Source organism: Trematomus bernacchii, unplaced genomic scaffold (genome assembly GCF_902827165.1).
Source record: "Trematomus bernacchii unplaced genomic scaffold, fTreBer1.1, whole genome shotgun sequence".
Classification (NCBI taxonomy): domain Eukaryota; kingdom Metazoa; phylum Chordata; class Actinopteri; order Perciformes; family Nototheniidae; genus Trematomus; species Trematomus bernacchii.
The window spans coordinates 159,002-182,383 of record NW_022987611.1 but is presented as its reverse complement, the minus strand read 5'-3'; the positions used below and the strand labels follow the sequence as shown (position 1 = coordinate 182,383).

General features: G+C 41.3%; 1 protein-coding gene across 1 annotated transcript in view; it reads left to right on the top strand.

Moving 5' to 3' along the window:
* Positions 1-23,382, top strand: part of ca10a (carbonic anhydrase Xa) — a 261,266-nt gene that overhangs the window by 225,931 nt on the left and 11,953 nt on the right. The window contains exons 4-5 of the mRNA XM_034132031.1: positions 2,415-2,600; positions 10,265-10,360. Of these exons, the coding sequence (XP_033987922.1) occupies positions 2,415-2,600; positions 10,265-10,360 (282 nt within the window). The remainder of the gene's footprint in view (positions 1-2,414; positions 2,601-10,264; positions 10,361-23,382) is intronic.

Here is a 23,382-nt window from a genome sequence, read left to right as displayed (position 1 = left end):
CTCAGTTGGTTTGGTGTCCTCTGCTTACTTGTAATACTTGTAAATAAAACTTTTGGCCCGTCATTTATTTCCCTCATTGTAGCGACCAGAGAGGGGGGGGGGATATATCCAGTCTCTGATAGTGTTACGTTATTATGAGAGTTCTCTGTTTGATTCTGAAATTGTATATATTTATATAAATATATACGTGTGTGTGTGTGTGTGTGTGTGTGTGTGTGTGTGTGTGTGTGTGTGTGTGTGTGTCTGTGTGTCTGTGTGTCTGTGTGTATGTCCGCATCTGTAGCCTGTTATTGTCTCATTATACCGCACTGTGAATGAATTAAAAGTAAATATATAAGTGGTCATGAACACATCTGTCCATCAGACAGAGGGCTGCTGTGCCTCCTGTCATCATTAATGGACGTCTCTTTAAAATGACCGCTCAGAGGAGAGGAGTTCTCATTTCTCTAACCGCTTGCCGCTTGCTGCTTCCCCTCCTCTCTCCTCGGTTCCCCTCCTCGGCTCCTCCGCTCGCATCTCCTGTGGGCGGGACTAAGTCTCGAGGATAGGAGTCGAGGAGGGGAGTCGAGGAGGAACATTTGAAGACATGAGAAAGGGCCCTGGTCTCCCAGCTGTGTGCGTCACTTTTTAGTGTCCCCTGGTCTCCCAGCTGTGTGCGTCACTCTTTAGTGTCCCCTGGTCTCCCAGCTGTGTGCGTCACTTTTTGGTGTCCCCTGGTCTCCCAGCTGTGTGCGTCACTTTTTAGTGTCCCCTGGTCTCCCAGCTGTGTGCGTCACTCTTTAGTGTCCCCTGGTCTCCCAGCTGTGTGCGTCACTCTTTAGTGTCCTCTGGTCTCCCAGATGTGTGCGTCACTCTTTAGTGTCCCCTGGTCTCCCAGCTGTGTGCGTCACTCTTTAGTGTCCCCTGGTCTCCCAGCTGTGTGCGTCACTCTTTAGTGTCCTCTGGTCTCCCAGCTGTGTGCGTCACTCTTTAGTGTCCCCTGGTCTCCCAGCTGTGTGCGTCACTCTTTAGTGTCCCCTGGTCTCCCAGCTGTGTGCGTCACTCTTTAGTGTCCCCTGGTCTCCCAGCTGTGTGCGTCACTCTTTAGTGTCCCCTGGTCTCCCAGCTGTGTGCGTCACTCTTTAGTGTCCTCTGGTCTCCCAGCTGTGTGCGTCACTCTTTAGTGTCCCCTGGTCTCCCAGCTGTGTGCGTCACTCTTTAGTGTCCCCTGGTCTCCCAGCTGTGTGCGTCACTCTTTAGTGTCCTCTGGTCTCCCAGCTGTGTGCGTCACTCTTTAGTGTCCGCTGGTCTCCCAGCTGTGTGCGTCACTCTTTAGTGTCCTCTGGTCTCCCAGCTGTGTGCGTCACTCTTTAGTGTCCTCTGGTCTCCCAGCTGTGTGCGTCACTCTTTAGTGTCCCCTGGTCTCCCAGCTGTGTGCGTCACTCTTTAGTGTCCCCTGGTCTCTCAGCTGTGTGCGTCACTCTTTAGTGTCCCCTGGTCTCCCAGCTGTGTGCGTTACTCTTTAGTGTCCCCTGGTCTCCCAGCTGTGTGCGTCACTCTTTAGTGTCCCCTGGTCTCCGTTGTGTTTTGAGCTTCTTGCAGCGTTTTGTATTTGCGGCGTTTGGTTTCAGCAGCTTTTATTAAACTCTGCGCATGTTTCCTCAAGTTGCTGAATGTTTTCCAAATGCTGCATGTGTTGTCAGGTTTTGGAGAAGTTTCTTCATTTTCATGTGTTTTTGCACATTTGAGTTTTTATATTTGCATCGTTTTTGTAACTGCAGAGCGTTTGTCCTAATGGGAATGTTTTGAACCGTTGTAGAGCGTTTGCACCTGTCGGCCCCGTAGAGACGGATCTCATGCTTTATTGCATTGAAAGCTTTAACTATAAAAAAGGAAGAGTTGATTAAGCTGGCAGAGCTTCATTTTATTATATATTTCTTTACTTTTTTGTCATTAAGTATTGGTAACTATTATGTTTGTGCTTGTGGGAAAGTCCAACTTCAGACTCATCATTAACCTGGAGATGAAATCTGGAAGAAGAAATCAAATGTCCATTCTGTTCAAAACTGGGGGAAAAAACGATTAATGAGCAATATAAGGGATCCTATTTAAATATGCTAGAGCCTGACTTTAAAGAATACTGTGTTATAGACGGACCAGAGTCAGTTTGAAACAAAATGACTGACTCAACTCGGCCACTGTTACACAGACTGTACAGTTAGTATACCCTTAACTCTCTGTCTATCTGTTTGTGCCTTCCTGTGAATGGGCTGAGTTTCCTGTCACATGGCCTCATGTTTGCTCTTTCATAAATACTTTTCTTGGACTGTAAGGTTTTATAAAAAAGTGTTTATTCATATGTGTTTCTCCTGATTCTGATTCTGATTAAATATGTGTATATTCTTGTATGATCAATGTCTTCTCTTCTTGTGCAGGTGGGAGGGACGATGTACAACACGGGCCGCCACGTCTCTCTGCGATTGGACAAGGAGCATCTGGTGAACATCTCCGGGGGCCCGATGACGTACAGCCATCGTCTGGAAGAGATCCGGCTACACTTTGGCAGCGAGGACGGCCAGGGTTCTGAACACCTGCTGAACGGACAGGGCTTCTCCGGAGAGGTGAGCCTCACACCTGCAGTAACACACACTGTGGTCAGACCTCATGGATCCTTTGATGGAACATTTTACTCCTGATGAGCCAGAATCTGCAGAGAACCATGTGACGCTCTGAAGATCTGCATCAGCGCTTTCAGCAGGAACTAACTTGTCTTGGAGATGACAGTTAAACATTCAACTCTCAAACACACACACACACACACACACACACACACACACACACACACACACACACACACACACACACACACACACACACATGATGGTGGCTGAACACACACTCTGCCATTTTAAATGTTGACGAGTAGAACAATTAGCTTCCCCGGCTTTGATTGTTCCAACAGAATCATGAGTCACTCTGCTGCATTTCACTGCCGCCATTACATGAATAACCAATTTGTGTGGCAACAAAGTAATTGCAGTCTTGACAGGCAAATGTATTATAATTAATGCTAATCATTTATCCTCCCTCAGTCTGAGAGCTGATATTCAAATCATAATAAAACAAATGTTTACTGTGTGCTTTGGGGTGGATAGAGCTGTAACACAAGCCTGCAAGACAAACAAACACACACACACACACACACACACACACACACACACACACACACACACACTACAGTGTATTGAGGCTCCCTCCAGGGGTTTTATTTTGTATTCCTTCCTTGCCTTCATGGATTTGCTGTTTGCGGGTTAACACTGTGTTGGAGCAGAGGAACTCTGTAGATTAGGGGCTGAGATTGGAAATGTGATGTCACACTGTTGCTGCGTTGCACTCTGCATCCCTCAGGCAACAGAGGAGGGAAAGGTTGTGGAGTCATTTCCACAGGGGGGGTGTATGTCTTTCTGAAAACTTGCTTAAATCCAGTGGGGGAATATAATGAAGTACATTTACTCAATGGTTGTACTTAAGTGATACTTGAGGTACTTGGCTCCTTTTGTTTTGCAGCTTCAGTTACTTTATAAATGAATTGTTTGCATAAAAACACAAGAGGTGATGTCTGATATTTTTTTATCTTACGAGAACATTCAATTAATCAATTAGGCGATTGAGAGATTATTCATTGGAAGCTTCAAACAGTTAAGTGATTTTCTAATTTACTTTATATTATTTCGTTTTAGGGTGTATTTTTTATTTATTTAATATCCACCACTGATATAATCCAAGACAAAAAACAGAAGACAGGACATCTTTATATAGGTACACAAATGTACTTTGCCCTGGGTTCGGCCTCTCAGGCTGTTACAGCCTGACCGAAATCTCTTTGGTCAAAGTGTTTAGGAAAACTCCTTAAATACATATTTCCATTTACAGGTAACTATTTGCCCTATTGCAATGACCTAATGCCAGTAAATGTTCTTAATTTCCATTTCTAATCAAATCAAATAAACGTTGCAGTCTTTCTGTCTTTATAGTTTATTTTTTAATATTTTTTAGTTTACAATTAAATATCTATAGATACACCAACATTCTCTATCAATTATTGGAGTATAATAATAATATGACAAAAACTGACACAATTTATTATGTTTGGATTCCGCACAATTATAAATGGATGGACTGACAGTATTTGCTTTCTTTAGAGGAGACACTGTCTCCACAGACAGGTGAGTCTCTGAGCTGATGAGCCTCAGGTAAAGGCTGAAAGGTGGGACACGCTGGTTTTTTTAACATCCAATTCCCTTCTGCCTATTCCTCCTCACTGAAACCACTGTTTCTGAGTGAAACGGCAACGAGAAAACATCCCCCTCCTCCCCCGCCGACTCCCCCACCTCTCTGAGGCTTCAAGGTCCAATAAGATGTTTCATAATCGAAAAGGCTGAATATCTCCCTCTTTCTCTGCTCACTCTGGCTTCCTCCGCCCCCGCCTGCTGATGAGTGGTGGCTCTGCCTGTCCTTGAAACGGGAACAAAGAGAAAAATATTACAACTTTTGTAAGCAAAGTATCCTTCTGAAGCAGCAGCCTGTGGGAGGAGGGGGGGGGGGGGATTAGCTCTCCAACGCGCACATCTTCAATTCACCCTTTCATACATCTGGTGTCATTCTGTGGTGTGTGTGTGTGTGTGTGTGTGTGTGTGTGTGTGTGTGTGTGTGTGTGTGTGTGTGTGCCATCAAACTAAATAAATCACACACAGACATTACAAACACACACACACACACACACACACACACCCACATGCACACATATCACATTAATCACGCCTCAGGGGAAGAATAATAAGTCAGCATCAAAACAGACTTTGTTGGATGAAGCAGTGCATTGATGTTATTCAATGTCTTATCCAATACGCACATCCATCGGTATTCATATGATTTATTATCCGTCCCTGACATATAGGTAGAAGTGCACACACAATCACATCGTCATGGCAACATGAGATCTCTACACAAGCACATGGAACAGACGGATGTTCTTATCAGTTGAGCGTATGCAGTTGAAGGAAGTCTGTGATATATGTTTAACATTTAGAGGTATTAACTCATCCTCATGATCAGTGATCATCACAACTCTCCTCTCTCTCTCCCGCTGTGTGTCCAAGCTGACGCCTTTTTCACTTCTCAGATCAGTTTGAAATTTGGCTATAATGATTGCTGATCGGAATCATGGCCAAAACGAACGACCCATTTTGAATGAAACCTGAATAAGAATCACCCTTTAATACATATGTAAAGGAACACAGTATGGTCAAAGCAAGGCTTTATAGTAATTCAAGGTAAGGTTGCCACAATTAATTCCACGACGTAGAAAAAATATGGACATTTTCGGTCAAGGAATTTGTGAAACAAACCAAACAAAATGTGCACAGGCTGTAAAAAGCCACTGTTCAGCTAACCAAATGGATAAGTCACTAAATGCAGAGAGCGGACCCAAAGCAAAGCCCCCCCCCCCCCCCCCCCCCCACTGTGGGGAGGCAGGAGACCTGGCAGTGAAGCAGTAAATAGAGCTGGAGCTACAGTACTTCACAGTCTAATCTGAAAATGAAACACCTTGGTCTTTTAATAAGTGCTAAAATATTCCAGATATCATTCCTTATTCCTTATTCAGTCCTTCAGCGGGTTGTTTTTATACACTGATAAAACCACATCGAGTTATCCTCTGATTAAAAAATAAAAATGTTTTACTTATACAGTCTGATCCGACCCCTGTACAATCTGATAAACTTCTAACACCAACGTGTTTTATTTTAAATGTTGGTTCATTAAAGGACATCACAGTAAGCTGACTTCAGCTCTGTAGATAATCAACACGTTGTTCTCCCTGAACCACTGCCACATGTAGAGCTCATTTGCAATGGCATGATGAAACAACATGATTATGGACACAAATAAATGTAAATGATGCATTTAAAAATAATAATAATAATAATAATAATAATAATAATAATAATAATAATAATAATAATAATAACAATACAAATAAAATAATAATAATAATACAAATGCAAATACAAATAAAATACAAATACAAATGATATAGTGTTAAAAGATTCACTATATTTCATATGTTTTTGTTTAGAAAGACTGGCATTAGACAGATTTCCACACATTTAAAATCCCACCAATCACAGATGAATCCCTATTCAAACAGGGAAAATCACATTAAGCTAATATCACAGAATATTGGTCACAGAGCTTTAGATGTGTTTGTTTTTCTGTTCCCATAATTACCATTAATCTTTCATAAAGTGCATGTTTTTTAAAGCGATGTTGAGTGCTAATTGTGGCAAGGTTGAAATCACATCAGAACATCTCTGTACGTCCTGTTCTGGAGTGAACAAACATGCTGGAATAAACGAATGAAGAACTCGTGTTCTGATTATGATCATTTCAAATGTAACATGGCTGAGCATTAGCACAGATGAGCTCTGACCAGCAACACATGCACATAAAGAGCCAGGTGTCTCTACAGAGTGTTTATCACAGTGTGGTGTGGGGGGGGAGCAGGCCCGGCCCGTTTGTTAGTTTATGGATCTACGCTCCAGTTAATCTGAAGGAGGGGGGGGGTGGAGATGGAGAGCATCATTTCCAGCCCAGCGCGTTTAAAGCCCCTCTCCCCGTTAGCGCTGAACGCTATCGACTTGCTGTCTTCCTATTTCCCTGCCCCCCCCGGGCCAGGCCAGCCATCATGCCATAAAGAGGCTGTCATGACCCCGCCCCCCCCCCCCCTCCCACACATACTCAGTCCAGAGTGAGAAAAGTGACCCTTTCTTATCCCATGCAGTGTTGTCCTAAAGCCAGTGTGAGAAACTTGGTGCTGCCCAAAGATCAGCATCACAGTGAAGAGCCATTAGTGTCGCTTCAGACCACCACCTCACCTCATGTCACTGGAAACTGAAACATTGACTTTAATTATATGTACTTTATCAACAGATTTCACAAAGCTGTGTTAGGTTAGTTGAAAGCAATAATATTAAGTTTAAATAAAAAATATTAGGTTCAAATTAATATTATTGCTTTCAACTAACCTAACACAGTTATGTGAAATCTGTTGACCATAATGATCTCTATCAGATATATCTGAAGTCAAATGAATAGAGATCAGGGTTGGGATGGTTACCTTCAAAATGTATTCTGGTACAATTACTTAAACCTATCAAAATCAAAAAAAGTAATGTAACCTGATAACTTTTGTTAATTTTGAATCACCTCAATATCAAAGGCAATGCGAATAAATCAAAGAGAAAATAATTAGCAATAAAATGTTTTTTACTTCAGTGTATTATGTAAGACAACAGAGCAATGTAACGTTAGAAAAGAAGAATCCAAGATATTTAAAATCAGAAAAGATTTGATTGATATGAAAAGCTGCCTTTCACTCAGCATATCCAGGCAGCAGCCACACCAGCGCTGAAACACATGAGCACATACTACAGTTTGAAAAAGCATTTTGGATCCCTGGTTGGAAAAAGAACTGGATTTTGAATCCCTTTCCTGATCTATAGCTGTTATTTGCTAAATGTATCTGAGAGGGGATTTGCCTTTTGTTGAATACAGTTTCTTGTTTTCTATCCCAGGTATGTACTGCTTATCCCGTTACTGCCACAGCCTTCATTAGATTTGATAAGCAAACTCTAAAGAGCATTCCGAATCAATGGAGTGATTTCTCCTTCTACTGTTCTGCATCTCGTCCTTCTTTCACACAGTTTAGGCGGGAAATACAAATAAAAAGCGGGGCTAAGGTTTGGAACGTAGCTAGCCCGTGCTAACATGACCCAAAGTATGATTGGTAAACTGGCAGCAAATCACAGATCATATTCATTCCAATGGCAAGTAGGAACAAATACATTTGGTAACATTAATAATCAAATGTATGGCTCTGTCTATCTACTGGAGCAGAGTTCAGACATCATTATTTTATTGTATACATAAATAGTTTTTTCCTACTGTAACATGTCAAAATATTTGTGAACATTTCACAAAATGCAGGTGTTTTACACATCAGTACATTTATTTACCTAAAGTCATTCATGGAGCATCAGACACTACATATAGATAAAGGCATGTCTCACAATGAGTCGTGGAGCTCTGAGCGATATATTACTCGAGTCTTTTTAGGATACTTATAAATAAGTATTAAATGTTCTCTTAAATAAACAGATGGAAGCTTTTACATGGTTTTTATCAAATGAATCTTAAGAGCAGTTAGTAAGTTTAGCCTAGTTATTGCAAACGTTATTTAGTTTTGTCAGTGAGTCCCTTTAACTGTATATATATTTTCAATCCCAGTTATGCACTGCTTATCCAGTTACTGCCACAGCCTGCCATTAGATGTGATAAGTAGATTCTACAGAGCATTCTGATTAGATGAAGTGCGATTGGACCCAGACCCTAATTTGTAGTAACTGTAATATCTGTCACACCCTATTATATAACCTGTCTGTATCTCTGTCTTCATACCGTCTGCTCAGTGGGAGCAGGGACAGAGTGTTAGTGTAGCCTCAGATGGGTGGAGGTGTGTGTGCGTGTGCGTATGTGTGTGTGTGTGTGTGTGTGTGTGTGTGATGAACAATGTGCTGCTGCAGGCCGCTATTTCATCTCTTCCTGGAGCTAATTACCACCTCTATTTTCTCCATCTTCTGTTCTGCATCTCGTCCTTCTCTCTTCTCCATTTGGCAGACACTCTCATTTTATTATGGCCCACTCTAGCCTTTTATTGCCCACTAGCTGCAAACTTTGTGCAATTTGTCACAGAGGGAGTGTGGATGAGTTATATTCGCTGCCTCTGACGTTCTCACCTAAAAATCTAATCAGATCAGCGCGGGGCTCTAATCACTTCCTCTCTCGCCTTGATTGCATTTATAGATGTTCTGTCGCTCTGTGCTTCCCCAATCGAGCATTTCATAATTACTCTCCTCTTACATTTGTTTATGGATATCCTTCAGTACAGTGCATGCCTCCCTTTGCTGATGAGTGAAGATGAGACATTTATGGATGCAGGGAGAGAAAGCGTGAGAGCCTTTGGGAAACATCTGAAATCATTACCAGCCCTTTGTGCTTGAAATACAGTATTTACTGCCTTCATATTCATAGTCTGGCAGTGTCGACAGCAGCCAGACATTTTGGGAAGAATGGGTTATAAAAACATGTTATATGACAATAACCTTAAACTATAATCATGTTTATTTTAAAGAACCTCCCCACATATATTCTTCATGACCATGGTTGGAATTGAAATAAAATGTCCCGCCCCCCCCCCCCCCCCCCCCCCCCCCCCCCCACCGGTCCGCACGAATTAATCCACATGATCCGTATGATTATATGAAAAGATTTTAAAATAAATACAAATGTCTTTATTATAAACTTGTGAGGCCTTAACATATCATGTGTATATCACCATTCAAACCCCACACAGCTCAGTAAACACTGTGAGACTTTATTTTATAAGTAACGTTCATATTTCTCCTTTTGATTATTATAGTGTTGAACGTACAAAACAAAGCACTTTGGCAAGTTACCACATAAGTTCCAAAATGCTTAATAAGCACTTTGATGATATGCATTCCTCGGTCACGATCGGTGGTTTCCGTGAACGGCCGAATGTTGTGTCACGTTAAATGTGTTCAATCTTCCTCCCTTTCCTGTTGATCTACTATTCCAGGTGTAAAATGTCCACAAAAATATAAAATACATGCAAAAATGCATATGTACAGATACCTCTTGCTGGCTTTGAGCTACATGTACTCTTTGTCAAAACAGCCTTTAAAAGCTAGGTTCCTCTTTCAGCAGTTTCCAGTTAGATGTTGCTTCAGCATCATGAAAGGCAGAGTGTTACAGCGGAGGATGAATCTGAATCTGCCTCTGAGACATTTTGCTCATGCTGTGAGAGCAGGCTGGCCTTGGATCCACCGATGAAAGTATCCTGGCTTCTTTATGTCCCTTATTATTTCTGTCCACATCTGCTCCGAGTACACAAATGTTCCGATCACCACCTCCTTCCATTAGTGTCTCCGTGAATCCACAGGAGACTTCTGATCCTGTATTGATTTTCCCTTTTAAATCATCTGACATGATGTAGCAGACAGGAAAGATTATGTGAATGAGATAATATAGATTCCCTACAAGGCTACTCAACTCCAAGGTTTCCACTATTCTGTACTCACTGTGGGGGTCAACTGGTGCCCACCATCAAAATGTTGTTGGTGATTTGACTTTCCTTATGTTCCAGGTTCAACTGATCCACTACAACCATGAGCTGTACACAAATTACACAGAAGCTGCTAAAAGCCCCAATGGACTGGTCATCGTGTCAATATTCATGAAGGTAAGTCTCATATGTTTACAGCTGCCTTTCATTTTCTTTTTTGACATGTCATGACCCATCATTTGCAATGGATTTGAGCTTGGAGTTTTCAACACTCGCTGACCTAATTAAGTGGTGGAAAATATTTCTTAGCGTTACTAATGAAATGCCTCTTTCCATGATTAGGCTATTATCCTCTTCGAGTTCAGAAATCCTTATTTTATTATTTACATTAATTGTTTTTTCCAACTGTAACATGTCAAAATATTTCTGACGGAGAAGTTACACATTTCACAATAGTGCAGGTGTTTCACACATCAGTACATTTATGTAACCAAACTAATTCATGGGGTGTCAGACACTATAATCAATCATAGAGCTCTGATTGATTTATTACTCAAGAGTCTTTTTAGGTTACTTTTTGCTTTTATAACATTAATCATAAGAGGAACTAGTACGTTTCAGCTTAGTTGTTTTAAAACAATATGTTATTTGTTTTGGCTTTGAGATCACTAAGAGCATGTGGAGCTTCTTGTCCTCGGGGCTGAGACAACCCAGTCTCACAAAAAAACGTGAAATAGCTACGTTGGTCCACAGGGCAAAAAGTATGTTCACAAATAACCCTCTCAAGACGTGGATACAATATGTTTTCCTGTTCATTTCTAATGATCAGTGTGATTGTAAACTTCACAAGCGTAAGAAAAAAAATTGTTACCGGACATTTTGACCGGCAGGTTTTGAATTTACCGGTTTTTAATCAATTTTACCAGCTAAAAACCGGTAATTACCGGCTAACGGAAACCCTGATCTGCAGTACTGATCAACTACAAAATATCAGTTCGTCCTTGTTAATTACACAACATTAATTGTTTTGAATTGTGTACAATGCTTTTGTGTTTTACCGTTTCGATTCTGAGAGACACATTTCTTCTTCTTGAGAGGGTTATTTGTGAATATACTACATTTTGCCCTGTGGACCAACGTAGCTATTTCACATTTTGTTGTGAGACTGGGTTGGCTGAGACAAGGACTGGGGTTGATTCATTTGAAAACAAATAGCCCACAGGATCACTAAAATGCAAAGCCGCTACACTGAAACATTTACTTTAATTAAATGTATTATGTCAACACATGTCACATAACTGTTTTTTTGTTGTTGAAAGCAATAGTATTAAGTTGAACCTAATATATTTTATTTTAACTTAATATTATTGCTTTCAACTAACCTAATACAGTTATGTGAAATCTGTTGACATATTTAATCAAAGTCAGCGTTTCAGTTTTTTCCGTGTATTTGCTCAATCCAATAATAATCCACCTAGTCCTATAACAAGCAGGCAGAAACACTTTGAACGTTATGGAGAGATTTCTTTGAATAAAACCCAGAAGTTCCACTCATATGCCAAATGATGGTATTCCTGCATACCCTCTTTTTTAGTTTGGAATGAGGTCGAGTCCTATGATGTTCTACAGTATATAGATTTAGTGGTTATCTTGAATATTTTTTCAGGATTTCAAGTATCAACCAGTGTTCTAGTTCATGTTGGGTTTTAGTTGATAATACTTTGTACGACCTCTGTTTACCTCTAAGAGACAAGGTAGTGCCCGTTTAGCTTTAAAATAGAACCGTCAGGAATCAACTATAATCCCTGCAGTCCCCCCCCCCTCCTCACTCTCCCGCTCCCTGGGTGTCTTCACATGAAATATTCTAAATGTTAAACTCAAGAACCCACGAATCCCAAACAATTAATATTCCAATTATCCTGCAGAGCCAAACAATGTGCTTGGCTCCTTGTCAGCGGTGGCAGTGCCCCCCCCACCCTCTTTGTTGTGTGTGAGAGGTCTCCATCTTCAGTGAGAGGCTCAGGGATCAGGGATCAGAGAAGCAGCCGGCATCCTCAGCACTCTGAGTGCCAAGTTCAGCTGCTAACTGCTAATTAGCTCCCCAATGTCAATGGGACCATCATATCGTAGAGACAGAAAAGGCTGACCCCCTCCAGCAGCAGGAGTGTGTGGGAGGTGTATGAAGTGAAGAGCTGTAGGTGTGGTTGGTGAATTAACAGCCTGAAGAAGTAGTTACTCTGCTTGCAAAGACATCATTTTAATATTATAACACTAACCAAGTATTTCCATCAATGAGCACAATGGAGAAGTGAAGTCAGTGAATTTCAGTGTCTGTTGTTGGAGAAAGTCATTCATTTTTGGAAAGTTGGAAGTCTTTACCAGACATTAATCCTGTTAAGCCCAGCAGCCCCCGCCTGAGACACAGTTTTTTTCACGAAACTGTGTCTCAGGGCTTCTTAACATTTAAAAACCTATTATTGTGTCATACCCACTTAACCGGAAGAAACTCAGCTAACTGACGATACGAACAATTTTTACCGAAACAAAACACAAGTCTCACAAGAAGCGTCTAAATGAGTCCTGACCGGAAAAATGCTAACGCACTTAGCACAGAACTCACGGTAGAAATACTTTATTACTTATCGGATAAGCACAAACAAGATATCAGCTAGCAAACTGAGATTCCACAGATTATAGGGGTATTACTATCATCACTGTGCGATCAAAACTCGCGGCAGGGGAAGCGAACCCAGACATCACACGACGTAGCTTTACGGAGCAAAAACGGGACATTGTTTACCTTTGCTGTTGTTCTGATCAAAAGTTGGTTAATCCATAGGTTAATCCAATGTGTCTGTGTCACTTTGAAATGATTACTGATAATCCATCGTCATATTTATGGCAAAAACTGAGTTTTCATATAAAGCTATTATGATAGCTACGAGAGTGTATGACAGCTTCCGGTTTTGGGCATTCTGGCTGCGCAGCACTCATTCACCAATGGGTAATGTTTAGATGGATTTTAGGAACTTCCCCTCGATTCTATTGGCTCTAACGGTTCAAAAGAGGTGTCAATCATCAAAATAGACAGATGGGTTCCAGAGATATGGCAAATGCACCCAAATGATCCCAGAAGTGGGTTTTTTTCTTCTAAATCTCTCTAAAAGGTCAATTTCCACTTGTTTTGCATCAACCTTGATACAGGGTACTTATTATATGTTATAGTTTGGATTCCTAGAGCTTTTAGTCTACTATGCCATCATTCAAGGGTGGTTTTCACTATAAGTAATGTTTTTTTTTTGGACGGACACTATAATTTACATTTTACTATGTTCAATCTGAATTTACTTTAAAATAAAAAAATTCTATATTGATTCTGACTCTTCTACATCCAACTTACAGGTTGATCATTGCTTTGAGAAAAAAGATAATTAATTTACCCCTTTTAGAAGTGAAGTTATAGTCATTTGTTCTGGGAATGTCATTCTCGAGCCTGAGACCTGAAAAACAGGCTCAGGGCTTAACAGGTTAAACTCATCCTGAATCATCACAACAGCAAATTTGAAACTGAACTTTTCTGGTTGTTTGATAAAAATCCAAAGGTAAAAGCCAGTGAAAAGCCTTCATGGAGAGAATTCAATTACAACTCCCAACTACTGCTGTCGAAATCATTTGAACTATCTGAAAGCATTTCGAGATTCCAGTGTTCCATGTTGGAACATTGAGGTTCTCCCTAAAAGAAAATATTACAGTATGTTGTGAAAATAATGTGAGGAACAAGCAGCGTGTTGTAGAATCCTAAAGCATTTCCCCTGTAAATAACTTCCTGTCCTTGACCAAAGATTCCTTTTGCAGATAGCCTCTATATCCAGAAACTTTACATTATTAATTTTATTAAAAGAATACATAACAGTTCTGATTACAGATTTATTTTGGAGAAAGTATGATTTTTTTGGCTATGCAGATGACTATAAAGACTTTGCTGCCAAATAAAGGAAGTCAGATTCATGGATCCATTTAGTGGGAAGCTCCTATTTATTGTTGGTGCTGTACATGTTGAGCTCAGTGATTGGATGTTCTGTAGCAACATGCACCTCACGAGCCATAGTTAACTCCTTAACTGTTGTGTTCATGGACACTTGTATCTTACAAGCCTGTTTATACAGTATGTGGTGTTGAGTATAGAGAGAGCTCCACCCTACATTGTCTATTCAGAATGTAATGTACTTCCAGAACCAGAGAGACTCAAAAAGCTGCTACCACTGTCCTAAAGGAGGGGTGACCAGGGGCCTCATTTATAACGCCTTGCGTAGGATTGACGTAGGAAGGTTGCTTACGTAGTACAAAGCAAAAAAATAGGTACAGACATTTTCCGACATTTTCCGACTCACAAAACATTGCGTACCGGCGAGGGAAGTGCGTACGGCACTCCCTACGCCTGTTTCCCTTTATAAATCACAATCGACTCGTAACGCCCATATTTGCCTATAAATAGTCAAAGAAACGCCCATTCATTCATTCATTTTGACTGACTGCATGAAGAAGATCGCAGGAAATGACGACAGAACAGCTAAAAAAGACATCTCACACCGTGTCAGATTTTGGTTATTTCGGGGAGGTGGAGATAAATCATATTGTTTGGTGGATGCAGTTTGAACCAGAGTAGCAGCATGGAGGTCGGATCGTCACCAACATAAATAAATAAGTGGTTCGAAAAAAGTTAATGACAAAAAAAATTCATATAACCTTCCTCAGGCAGTGTGTTTGTCCCGGGGACAGGAGACACCCCCTTGATGAGAAACTGTAAGAAATGATCGGGGAATCCCTCCGGAGTGGAGTCATGACGACTGGATCTGAATTATTTTTGTTGTATTTGGTGGTTTGTGTTCCAGCTGTCGATCAGCAACTATATATCCATAATCCACCAGTTAAAGGAAATACAACTAATGTGTTGTGTTATATTAGCTGTACAATTTACCACATATGGTGTTCTTAGTTTCCATACCTCCTGTGTTTTACGAGCGACTTATCAAGTCTTGGCAAACGGCATAAACACGATTAAACGTGATAGTATATAAAACCATGCTCGTATCTACAACCTATAGAAATGCAAAACGGCGTCAGTTTAGACGTAATTCTGTCCTCCTGCTTACCGCATCATTTATGAGAAAACATTTCATAACATTAACACAACATATTCGAGGTGGTTTTAAATAACATATCCGTATTTATTTATTTCTCCAAGTTATGTTTTTGTGTGCACTGAGGAGTCTCAAACAGGCGTTTGTTTAATCATTTTAAGATTGGCTTTAATCAATGTTTGAAAATGAATTCTTCATATTTGATAAATAAGAGGTAACATTTTATTTATGGTATTATTTCCACATATTTCTCTCCATTCTTCCTTCTGCCAACGGTGTCGCAGTTTCTCGTCTCTCCCGTTGTTGTGCTTAGTGCGTACGCATGGGTTAGAGTTTGCGTGGAGGACCGCACATTTTCCGGTCAAGTTAGTATTTTATAAATCGCAAACATTGCGTAGAAACTGGCGTACGCCATTTTTTGAGCGTATATCCCTTTATAAATGAGGCCCCAGAGCAGGGGATCCATACAACATAGTCACATTCATAATATCTTACAGGAATGCTGTTTTTAAAGTTGTACTACAGAAGCTTTAATCGTCAACATTTTCTAAATCCGAAATATTATTTATAAACGTATGTCTGATACAGGCTAAATATTTCTTGTTTTTACAAATGTAAAAATACTAAATACTCCAGCACGACTTTCTAAAAAACACATCCAGAAGCAGTGAAGTGCAAGAAAACTTTTGTTTAAACCAGCGTGTTAAAAATGTTTGTTTCACAATCACGCTTACACACACACACACACACACACACACACACACACACACACACACACACACACACACACACACACACACACACACACACACACACACACACACACACACACACACACACACACACACACACACACACTTTTCAGTGACTCATGCTTTCTTAGGCCTTGTCAGATTTCCGATGCCGCTGCTTTGACTCAGAGCCGTGCAGGAAGGGCCCGTTCTGGGCGTGGAGTCGTGAGACACCGTTAAGGACAGCAGTGGGTGGTGCAGCTACGTGGGGACCACCGGGGAGGCTTTTTTTATTTTCAAGACAAATCCACTCACTGACTCATTAGAAAGTGCATTCATTTAAAGTAAGAAAATGTGAATCTTCTAGAGGAGTGGTCAGAGGTGGGAGAAGTACTCAGATCTTGTACTTGAGTAAAAGTAGAAGTACCAAAGTGTAGGAATACTCTGTTACAAGTAAAGAATCTTGCATTCAAAATGTTACTAAAGTAAAAGTAGAAAAGTATTATCATCAAAATATAGTTAAAGTAGCGACAGTAAAAGTAGTCATTGTGCAGATTGGTCCATTTCAGAATAATATATATGATATGTTTTATAATGATTGATCATGAAAGTGTTCTCAAAGCTGGTAAAGGTGCCGCTAGTTTGAATGACTTTGTATACTGCAGGGTAGCTTGTGGATTTACTCCAGGTGGAACTAAAGTCTGATTTAACACTTGATTATATTTCACATCATTCATCCACATCTGTGAAGTAACTAAAGGTATTCAATACATGTAGAGGAGTACAGTGGCGAGCCGTGACTTTTATACCTAGGCCCTCTGACCCCCCCCCCCCCCTTCCCTCGAAAAAAATAAAGAGTCATTACGTCACAGCGTATACTTCAGCGGAATATCAAAACAACGGCCCGGGGTGCAAAACGCATCAATGACAGCGACCCTCTACCACACAAAACAACACCTGTAAATAACCCAATTTGTGTTCTTTGAAATTGAAAAGGATATTGCATTGTGTTTGTTACTTTCGTTGCAGTTGTATATGTCTTAAGTGTAATTTGGCTTGGCTTCCTATTTTGTATGGACATGCTTTTATTTTGAAGGCAAGTTAACGCTGTTGACAGGAAGTTGTTGTTGCTATGGGAACAACGTGACGGAGAAAAGTAATAGAGTGGCAAAGTCCCTCCCCTTCCGGTGGACCTCCATGGGACCTTATTTCGGAAAAATGATGTATTGAAGTCAATGGAGAGAGAAAGATTATCTTTCGATCCCGTTTGAATTGTGCCACGAATTACACATATGATGTTTGTCAATTTAAAAGATAATTTTGCAAGTCAAAAAAAAAAAAATGTGTCGTAAAACTGTGAAGTAACACATTTGTTTGTGTGAAACGCTCAATGAACTACATCTCTGGTCAACAACACACGTCACCAAGATGGCCGTCACTACTGTCTTGCCAACAAAACGATTGACTACCCTCACTATCACTACAATGAAACACGTCCTGAAGAATGTCATGCAAAGCTGCCTGCCTGCCTTCCTTTGATTCTCTCTGAACTGCCTGGTCGTTTTAATGTTTAATGTCAACCATTTGTGCAGATAGCATGAAGTAGAAAAGATCGCTAGCGTTAGCGTTAGCATTTCTCCCCCGGGCTTAAATTGTGTATTATAGAATGACCACACCGGTGACAGTACTCTTCAAAGGGTTCACGAAATATGACTACTACTCTTACTGTTTAACATTTTGGGTTACTTAATGTTACTTCATGTTAAGGCTAATAAAAATGACAAGGCTGTAATGCTAACTAACGTGCTAGCTACTAGCTAGGTAGCTAACTTGATCAAGCCACTCCTGGTCCTTTCATCAGACGGGAAGCAAAAGAACGAGCAAGACCCATTGCTGGTATGATAACAACCTGGTACTAAGCACACAGGCATCTTGTTAAAGTTATCTTATCTTAGCCAGCGCCATATAGATAGATTCTATCTATATGGCGTTATCTTATCTTAGCTATCTCTATTTTAGTGGAGGAAAACAATTGTGACATCACTTACGCGACTCTGGGATTTGTAGTCTTTCTAGTATTTTTCATAGTCTTATATTTCAACAGTTTTACGACAAACTGTGACTTTTTTGACATGGAAATTATTTTTTAAGATTGACAAACATCATATGTGTAATTCATGGCACAATTCAAACGGGATCGAAAGATAAGTTTTCTCTCTCCATTGACTTCAATGCATTATTTTTCCGAAATAAGGTCCCATGGACCGGAAGTAGATGGGCGTGACTTCGCCACTCTATATCTACATATAACGACGGAGAAAGTAAAGGATAAAGTTTATGTTCAAGTGTTAGCACCCCCCGAAGAGGCACAAGCTCTTACTGTAGCATTTCCCTCCGAATAATGGTCGAAGACGTGACTGTTGATATTGGAGATTTCAATAAATTCATATCATCAGTCAAGACTTCGACCATTATTCGGATTTATATTAACACCTATCATGACAGGGCACCCACAGCCAAGTAACAATTAGAAATGAATGAAGTCGGCACGGCAGCCCACATTGAAAATGACTCAGGCCTACCTTTGATGATCAAATCACTTAAACACAAAGTCCATCCTCCTGTCCTTTTGGATGAAGCACTTGATGCATGGTTGGTCATGCAGCTGATCCTTTGCCACTCCAATTTATCATTGTAACTCAATCTTGAAAATGACTCGGTTAACATTTTCGAAAACGATGTCATCACTATCACTGACGTGAGCCATGTGAATGAACGTATGCTAATTGCTACTTCCGCCTAGCTTGACCCGTTGTTATAACAAATGCATAAACTTCACAGCGGGCGGAACTTGTCATAAAGTCCGCGATAATAAAACCCACACAATTAGAGGGAAGATATGATTGGTCAATTGTACTGTCATTTGACATTACTCTCTCGTTGAGTTACCCTAGCTGGCCCTCTGTGAATGTACAGAGGGACCACCAATCAGCTCCTGTCTTCACAGTAACTCACAGAGACGGCCAAAGGAGCTTCTTTCATTCAACCCTTCACATTCCAACAGAAACTGAACAGGCAGATTCAAAGGATTTATTTCTTTGGAAATGTTATTTTAAACACAATTAAATCAAGTTATTTTGGTAAAACTAATACAAAATATAACTAAAGAAATATTTAAAAAATATAATATATTTTTTAATGTTTTAAAATATTATTTTGTAGAATATCTTAGGCCCTCAGAGGCTTGCCACTGGTGGAGTAAAAGTACACAATTGACCTCTGAATTGTAGGGGAGTAGAAGTAAAAAGTAGCAGAAAATGGAAATACTCAAGTAAAGTACAAATATAAAAAAATTGTACTTAAATACAGTACTTGAGTAAATGTACTTAGTTACTTCCCACCTCTGATTGAGGTTATCATGTTTCTGGTCAATTGTATTCGTGTTAAACCTGTACTTACATCTACTGTATTGATATTCCTGGAAAAGAAGACATAGATGAATAATTCTGTGAGGAGCTTTTCAAGGAAAATGGTTGAAATGAAAGAGAGTTACAGTGTAGTGTGTAGCATGAGTGTCTGGTAAAAGCATGATGCATGCATGAGAAGCACAGGGAACAGGTCGGACACTAAGTCACTTCAGCTGCAGTGAGAAAAGGGGGAGGACAAGCACATCTCTTTTGAATCACTTCGCTCAAAGACATCTCCACAATTAGAGCTGTAGAGTCCACCGTGCACGAGTGAGGGATAGACGGACTGGAGAGGAAGAGGAGAGGAAGAGGAGAGGAGCACGGGGGAGGACATCAAGGGTGAGGTGCTTCCCTCAGCTATTAGCAAGCATGTCTCAGAATGGAGTGAGAGAAGTACTGAACACAGGAGCCAGGGAGGCAGAGTGAGAGAAGTACTGAACACAGGAGCCAGGGAGGCAGAGTGAGAGAAGTACTGAACACAGGAGCCAGGGAGGCAGAGTGAGAGTGAGAGAAGTACTGAACACAGGAGCCAGGGAGGCAGAGTGAGAGTGAGAGAAGTACTGAACACAGGAGCCAGGGAGGCAGAGTGAGAGTGAGAGAAGTACTGAACACAGGAGCCAGGGAGGCAGAGTGAGAGTGAGAGAAGTACTGAACACAGGAGCCAGGGAGGCAGAGTGAGAGAAGTACTGAACACAGGAGCCAGGGAGGCAGAGTGAGAGAAGTACTGAACACAGGAGCCAGGGAGGCAGAGTGAGAGAAGTACTGAACACAGGAGCCAGGGAGGCAGAGTGAGAGAAGTACTGAACACAGGAGCCAGGGAGGCAGAGTGAGAGAAGTACTGAACACAGGAGCCAGGGAGGCAGAGTGAGAGAAGTACTGAACACAGGAGCCAGGGAGGCAGAGTGAGAGAAGTACTGAACACAGGAGCCAGTGAGGCAGAGTGAGAGTGAGAGAAGTACTGAACACAGGAGCCAGGGAGGCAGAGTGAGAGAAGTACTGAACACAGGAGCCAGGGAGGCAGAGTGAGAGAAGTACTGAACACAGGAGCCAGGGAGGCAGAGTGAGAGAAGTACTGAACACAGGAGCCAGGGAGGCAGAGTGAGAGAAGTACTGAACACAGGAGCCAGGGAGGCAGAGTGAGAGAAGTACTGAACACAGGAGCCAGGGAGGCAGAGTGAGAGTGAGAGAAGTACTGAACACAGGAGCCAGGGAGGCAGAGTGAGAGTGAGAGAAGTACTGAACACAGGAGCCAGGGAGGCAGAGTGAGAGTGAGAGAAGTACTGAACACAGGAGCCAGGGAGGCAGAGTGAGAGAAGTACTGAACACAGGAGCCAGTGAGGCAGAGTGAGAGTGAGAGAAGTACTGAACACAGGAGCCAGGGAGGCAGAGTGAGAGAAGTACTGAACACAGGAGCCAGGGAGGCAGAGTGAGAGAAGTACTGAACACAGGAGCCAGTGAGGCAGAGTGAGAGAAGTACTGAACACAGGAGCCAGGGAGGCAGAGTGAGAGAAGTACTGAACACAGGAGCCAGGGAGGCAGAGTGAGAGAAGTACTGAACACAGGAGCCAGTGAGGCAGAGTGAGAGAAGTACTGAACACAGGAGCCAGGGAGGCAGAGTGAGAGAAGTACTGAACACAGGAGCCAGGGAGGCAGAGTGAGAGTGAGGGTCTAACGGCTAATGGGGAAGTTAATGTGATCCCTTTCCAGCATTGTCACTAAAGTCTGTGATTTTTCAGACATTTCAACAAAATGTCGTGGTGGCAAGTTTTGAAATGTCTGCTGTATTTCTTCCAACTCGATCTCCTAGGAATTATGGCCATATTGGAAGACACAGTAGCTGCATCCCAAGTCTCTTATTTGTCATTTCCTGGCTCCTATCTTGATTAGATTGATAACCAAGGAAAAAACCAGACCATCCTTAGGGGGAAACCTCAGCCGGCCGACACCCCTTAATGTGTATCTGTCACTAATGCTACTTAACATCAGTGCAGTGCATCAGATTACACTCTGGTGAATCACTCCTAACTATGTGGTCAGTATACAAAACTGACAACATACAACTTAGAAGCAAGTGAGGGAAACATGGTGTAATCTAATGGCGCTTTTCCACTGCAGCACGTAGCACGGTTTAAGCGGACCGGGCCAAACCAGGCCCGCTTTTTTTTGCTTTTCCACTAGGGGTAGTTCCGGCTCAGGGCTACTTTTTCACATTTTTTCTGGCCCTCCAAAATCGAGGCTCTTACCGGGCCAACAACCGGGCTGAATATGCTAAACTAGTGACGTAAACACTCTCGACTGCTGAATGGTCAGAGAGAATCGCTGGCAAGGGGGCTACAACTACATCAACATGAACATATTTGACCGTGATTTAATTGTAATACACGTTTCAAAATGATGCCGAAGTAACAACATACTGATACCGGTCTGCAGACAAGACGGCAGGCGAAAAACCTTTTAAAATGCGTGTTTTCTGAATGGAGATTGGATCGATCAGGCTAAGCTAACGCAGTGTATGCTCCGACCGTCCACACTCACAACAACGGCCTACAGACATAAATAAACCAGCGACTGTATTCGCCATGACACAGACAGTCTGTGGTTTGTACTTGTTTAACTTGTGTCTAGTTTCTGAACAGATAGATAGATAGATAGTACTTTATTGATCCCACATTGGGAAATTGTAGCCCCCTTGCCAGCGATTCTCTCTGACCATTCAGCAGTCGAGAGTGTTTAGATATGAGGAGCTGTGAGCTCTGAGTGCTAACAGCTAACGGCGGATGTTTTGGTTTTGTGGTTCGCATTGAAGATGACGTCACGGCAGTTTTATGCAGCGTCTCTCCGCCTGCCGAACAGCCGATCGCCCCGCCTACACTGCGTTACTATAGTTACTACCCCTGTTACTATACTGTAATGGAAACGCAGCATAAAGTGAGCCTGGCCTACCAAGGCCAAACCATACCGTACTAAGCCGTGCTAGGTCCTGCAGTGGAAAAGCGCCATAAGAGACTTGGGATGCAGCTCATGATTCACATTCAGAGCCAATACAGGAAGTAGTTTGTTCTCTCTGTAGTAAGCTGTGCAAGTTAGGGTGGCGAGTATCTGTGTGTCAAAATGTAGGAACTTATATCCAAGAAATACTTATTATAATGTTTTGGGTGACACCAGACTGCAAAGTGATTTATTTCATTAAAGGATGTGTGTATGTTGTTTGTCATTAGCAGCATGTGTTTCAAGGGCAACTAATTAAACCTCCAAGCAATAAACGTCTCTAACCAATATCATGATGGAGCATTAAGTATGCTATCGTGCTGTTAGGGTCCTTCCACTGTCTCCGCTGCAGACTTCCTGTCTGTGTGCTCTGTGGCCGACTACAGCCCTGCTGAGGGAAGACATGTTATCTCAGTGTAAGCTGATGTTCTCTGGGGAACATGAATGTAGTTTATATTTGTACTCCCTAATCAAGTCAAATCAACACTTATGTGTAGGATGTTGCCATATGTTTTACAATGTTATTAAAAATATATGCAGCTTTCAATGTACTTGTACTGTATAACAGTGACATTTCTTGTTGGGATTTACATCAAACAAAACTCCTGTAAAACAAATGAAATCCAGCCATTCATTAGGCCCACCATCCACCTCCCTATATTTAAATAAGTATAGGCAAGGCAAGGCAAGGCAAGTTTATTTATATAGCACCTTTCAACACAAGGTAATTCAAAGTGCTTTACAAAAATGGAAGACATTTTAAAAATGGCATTTAAAATCAGTCATTAAAAAGGAAAGATAATAAAATAAACATTAAAAGAAAAAATACATGGATAAAAGTTATACAGTGCAATTTAAGATGTGAATAGTTC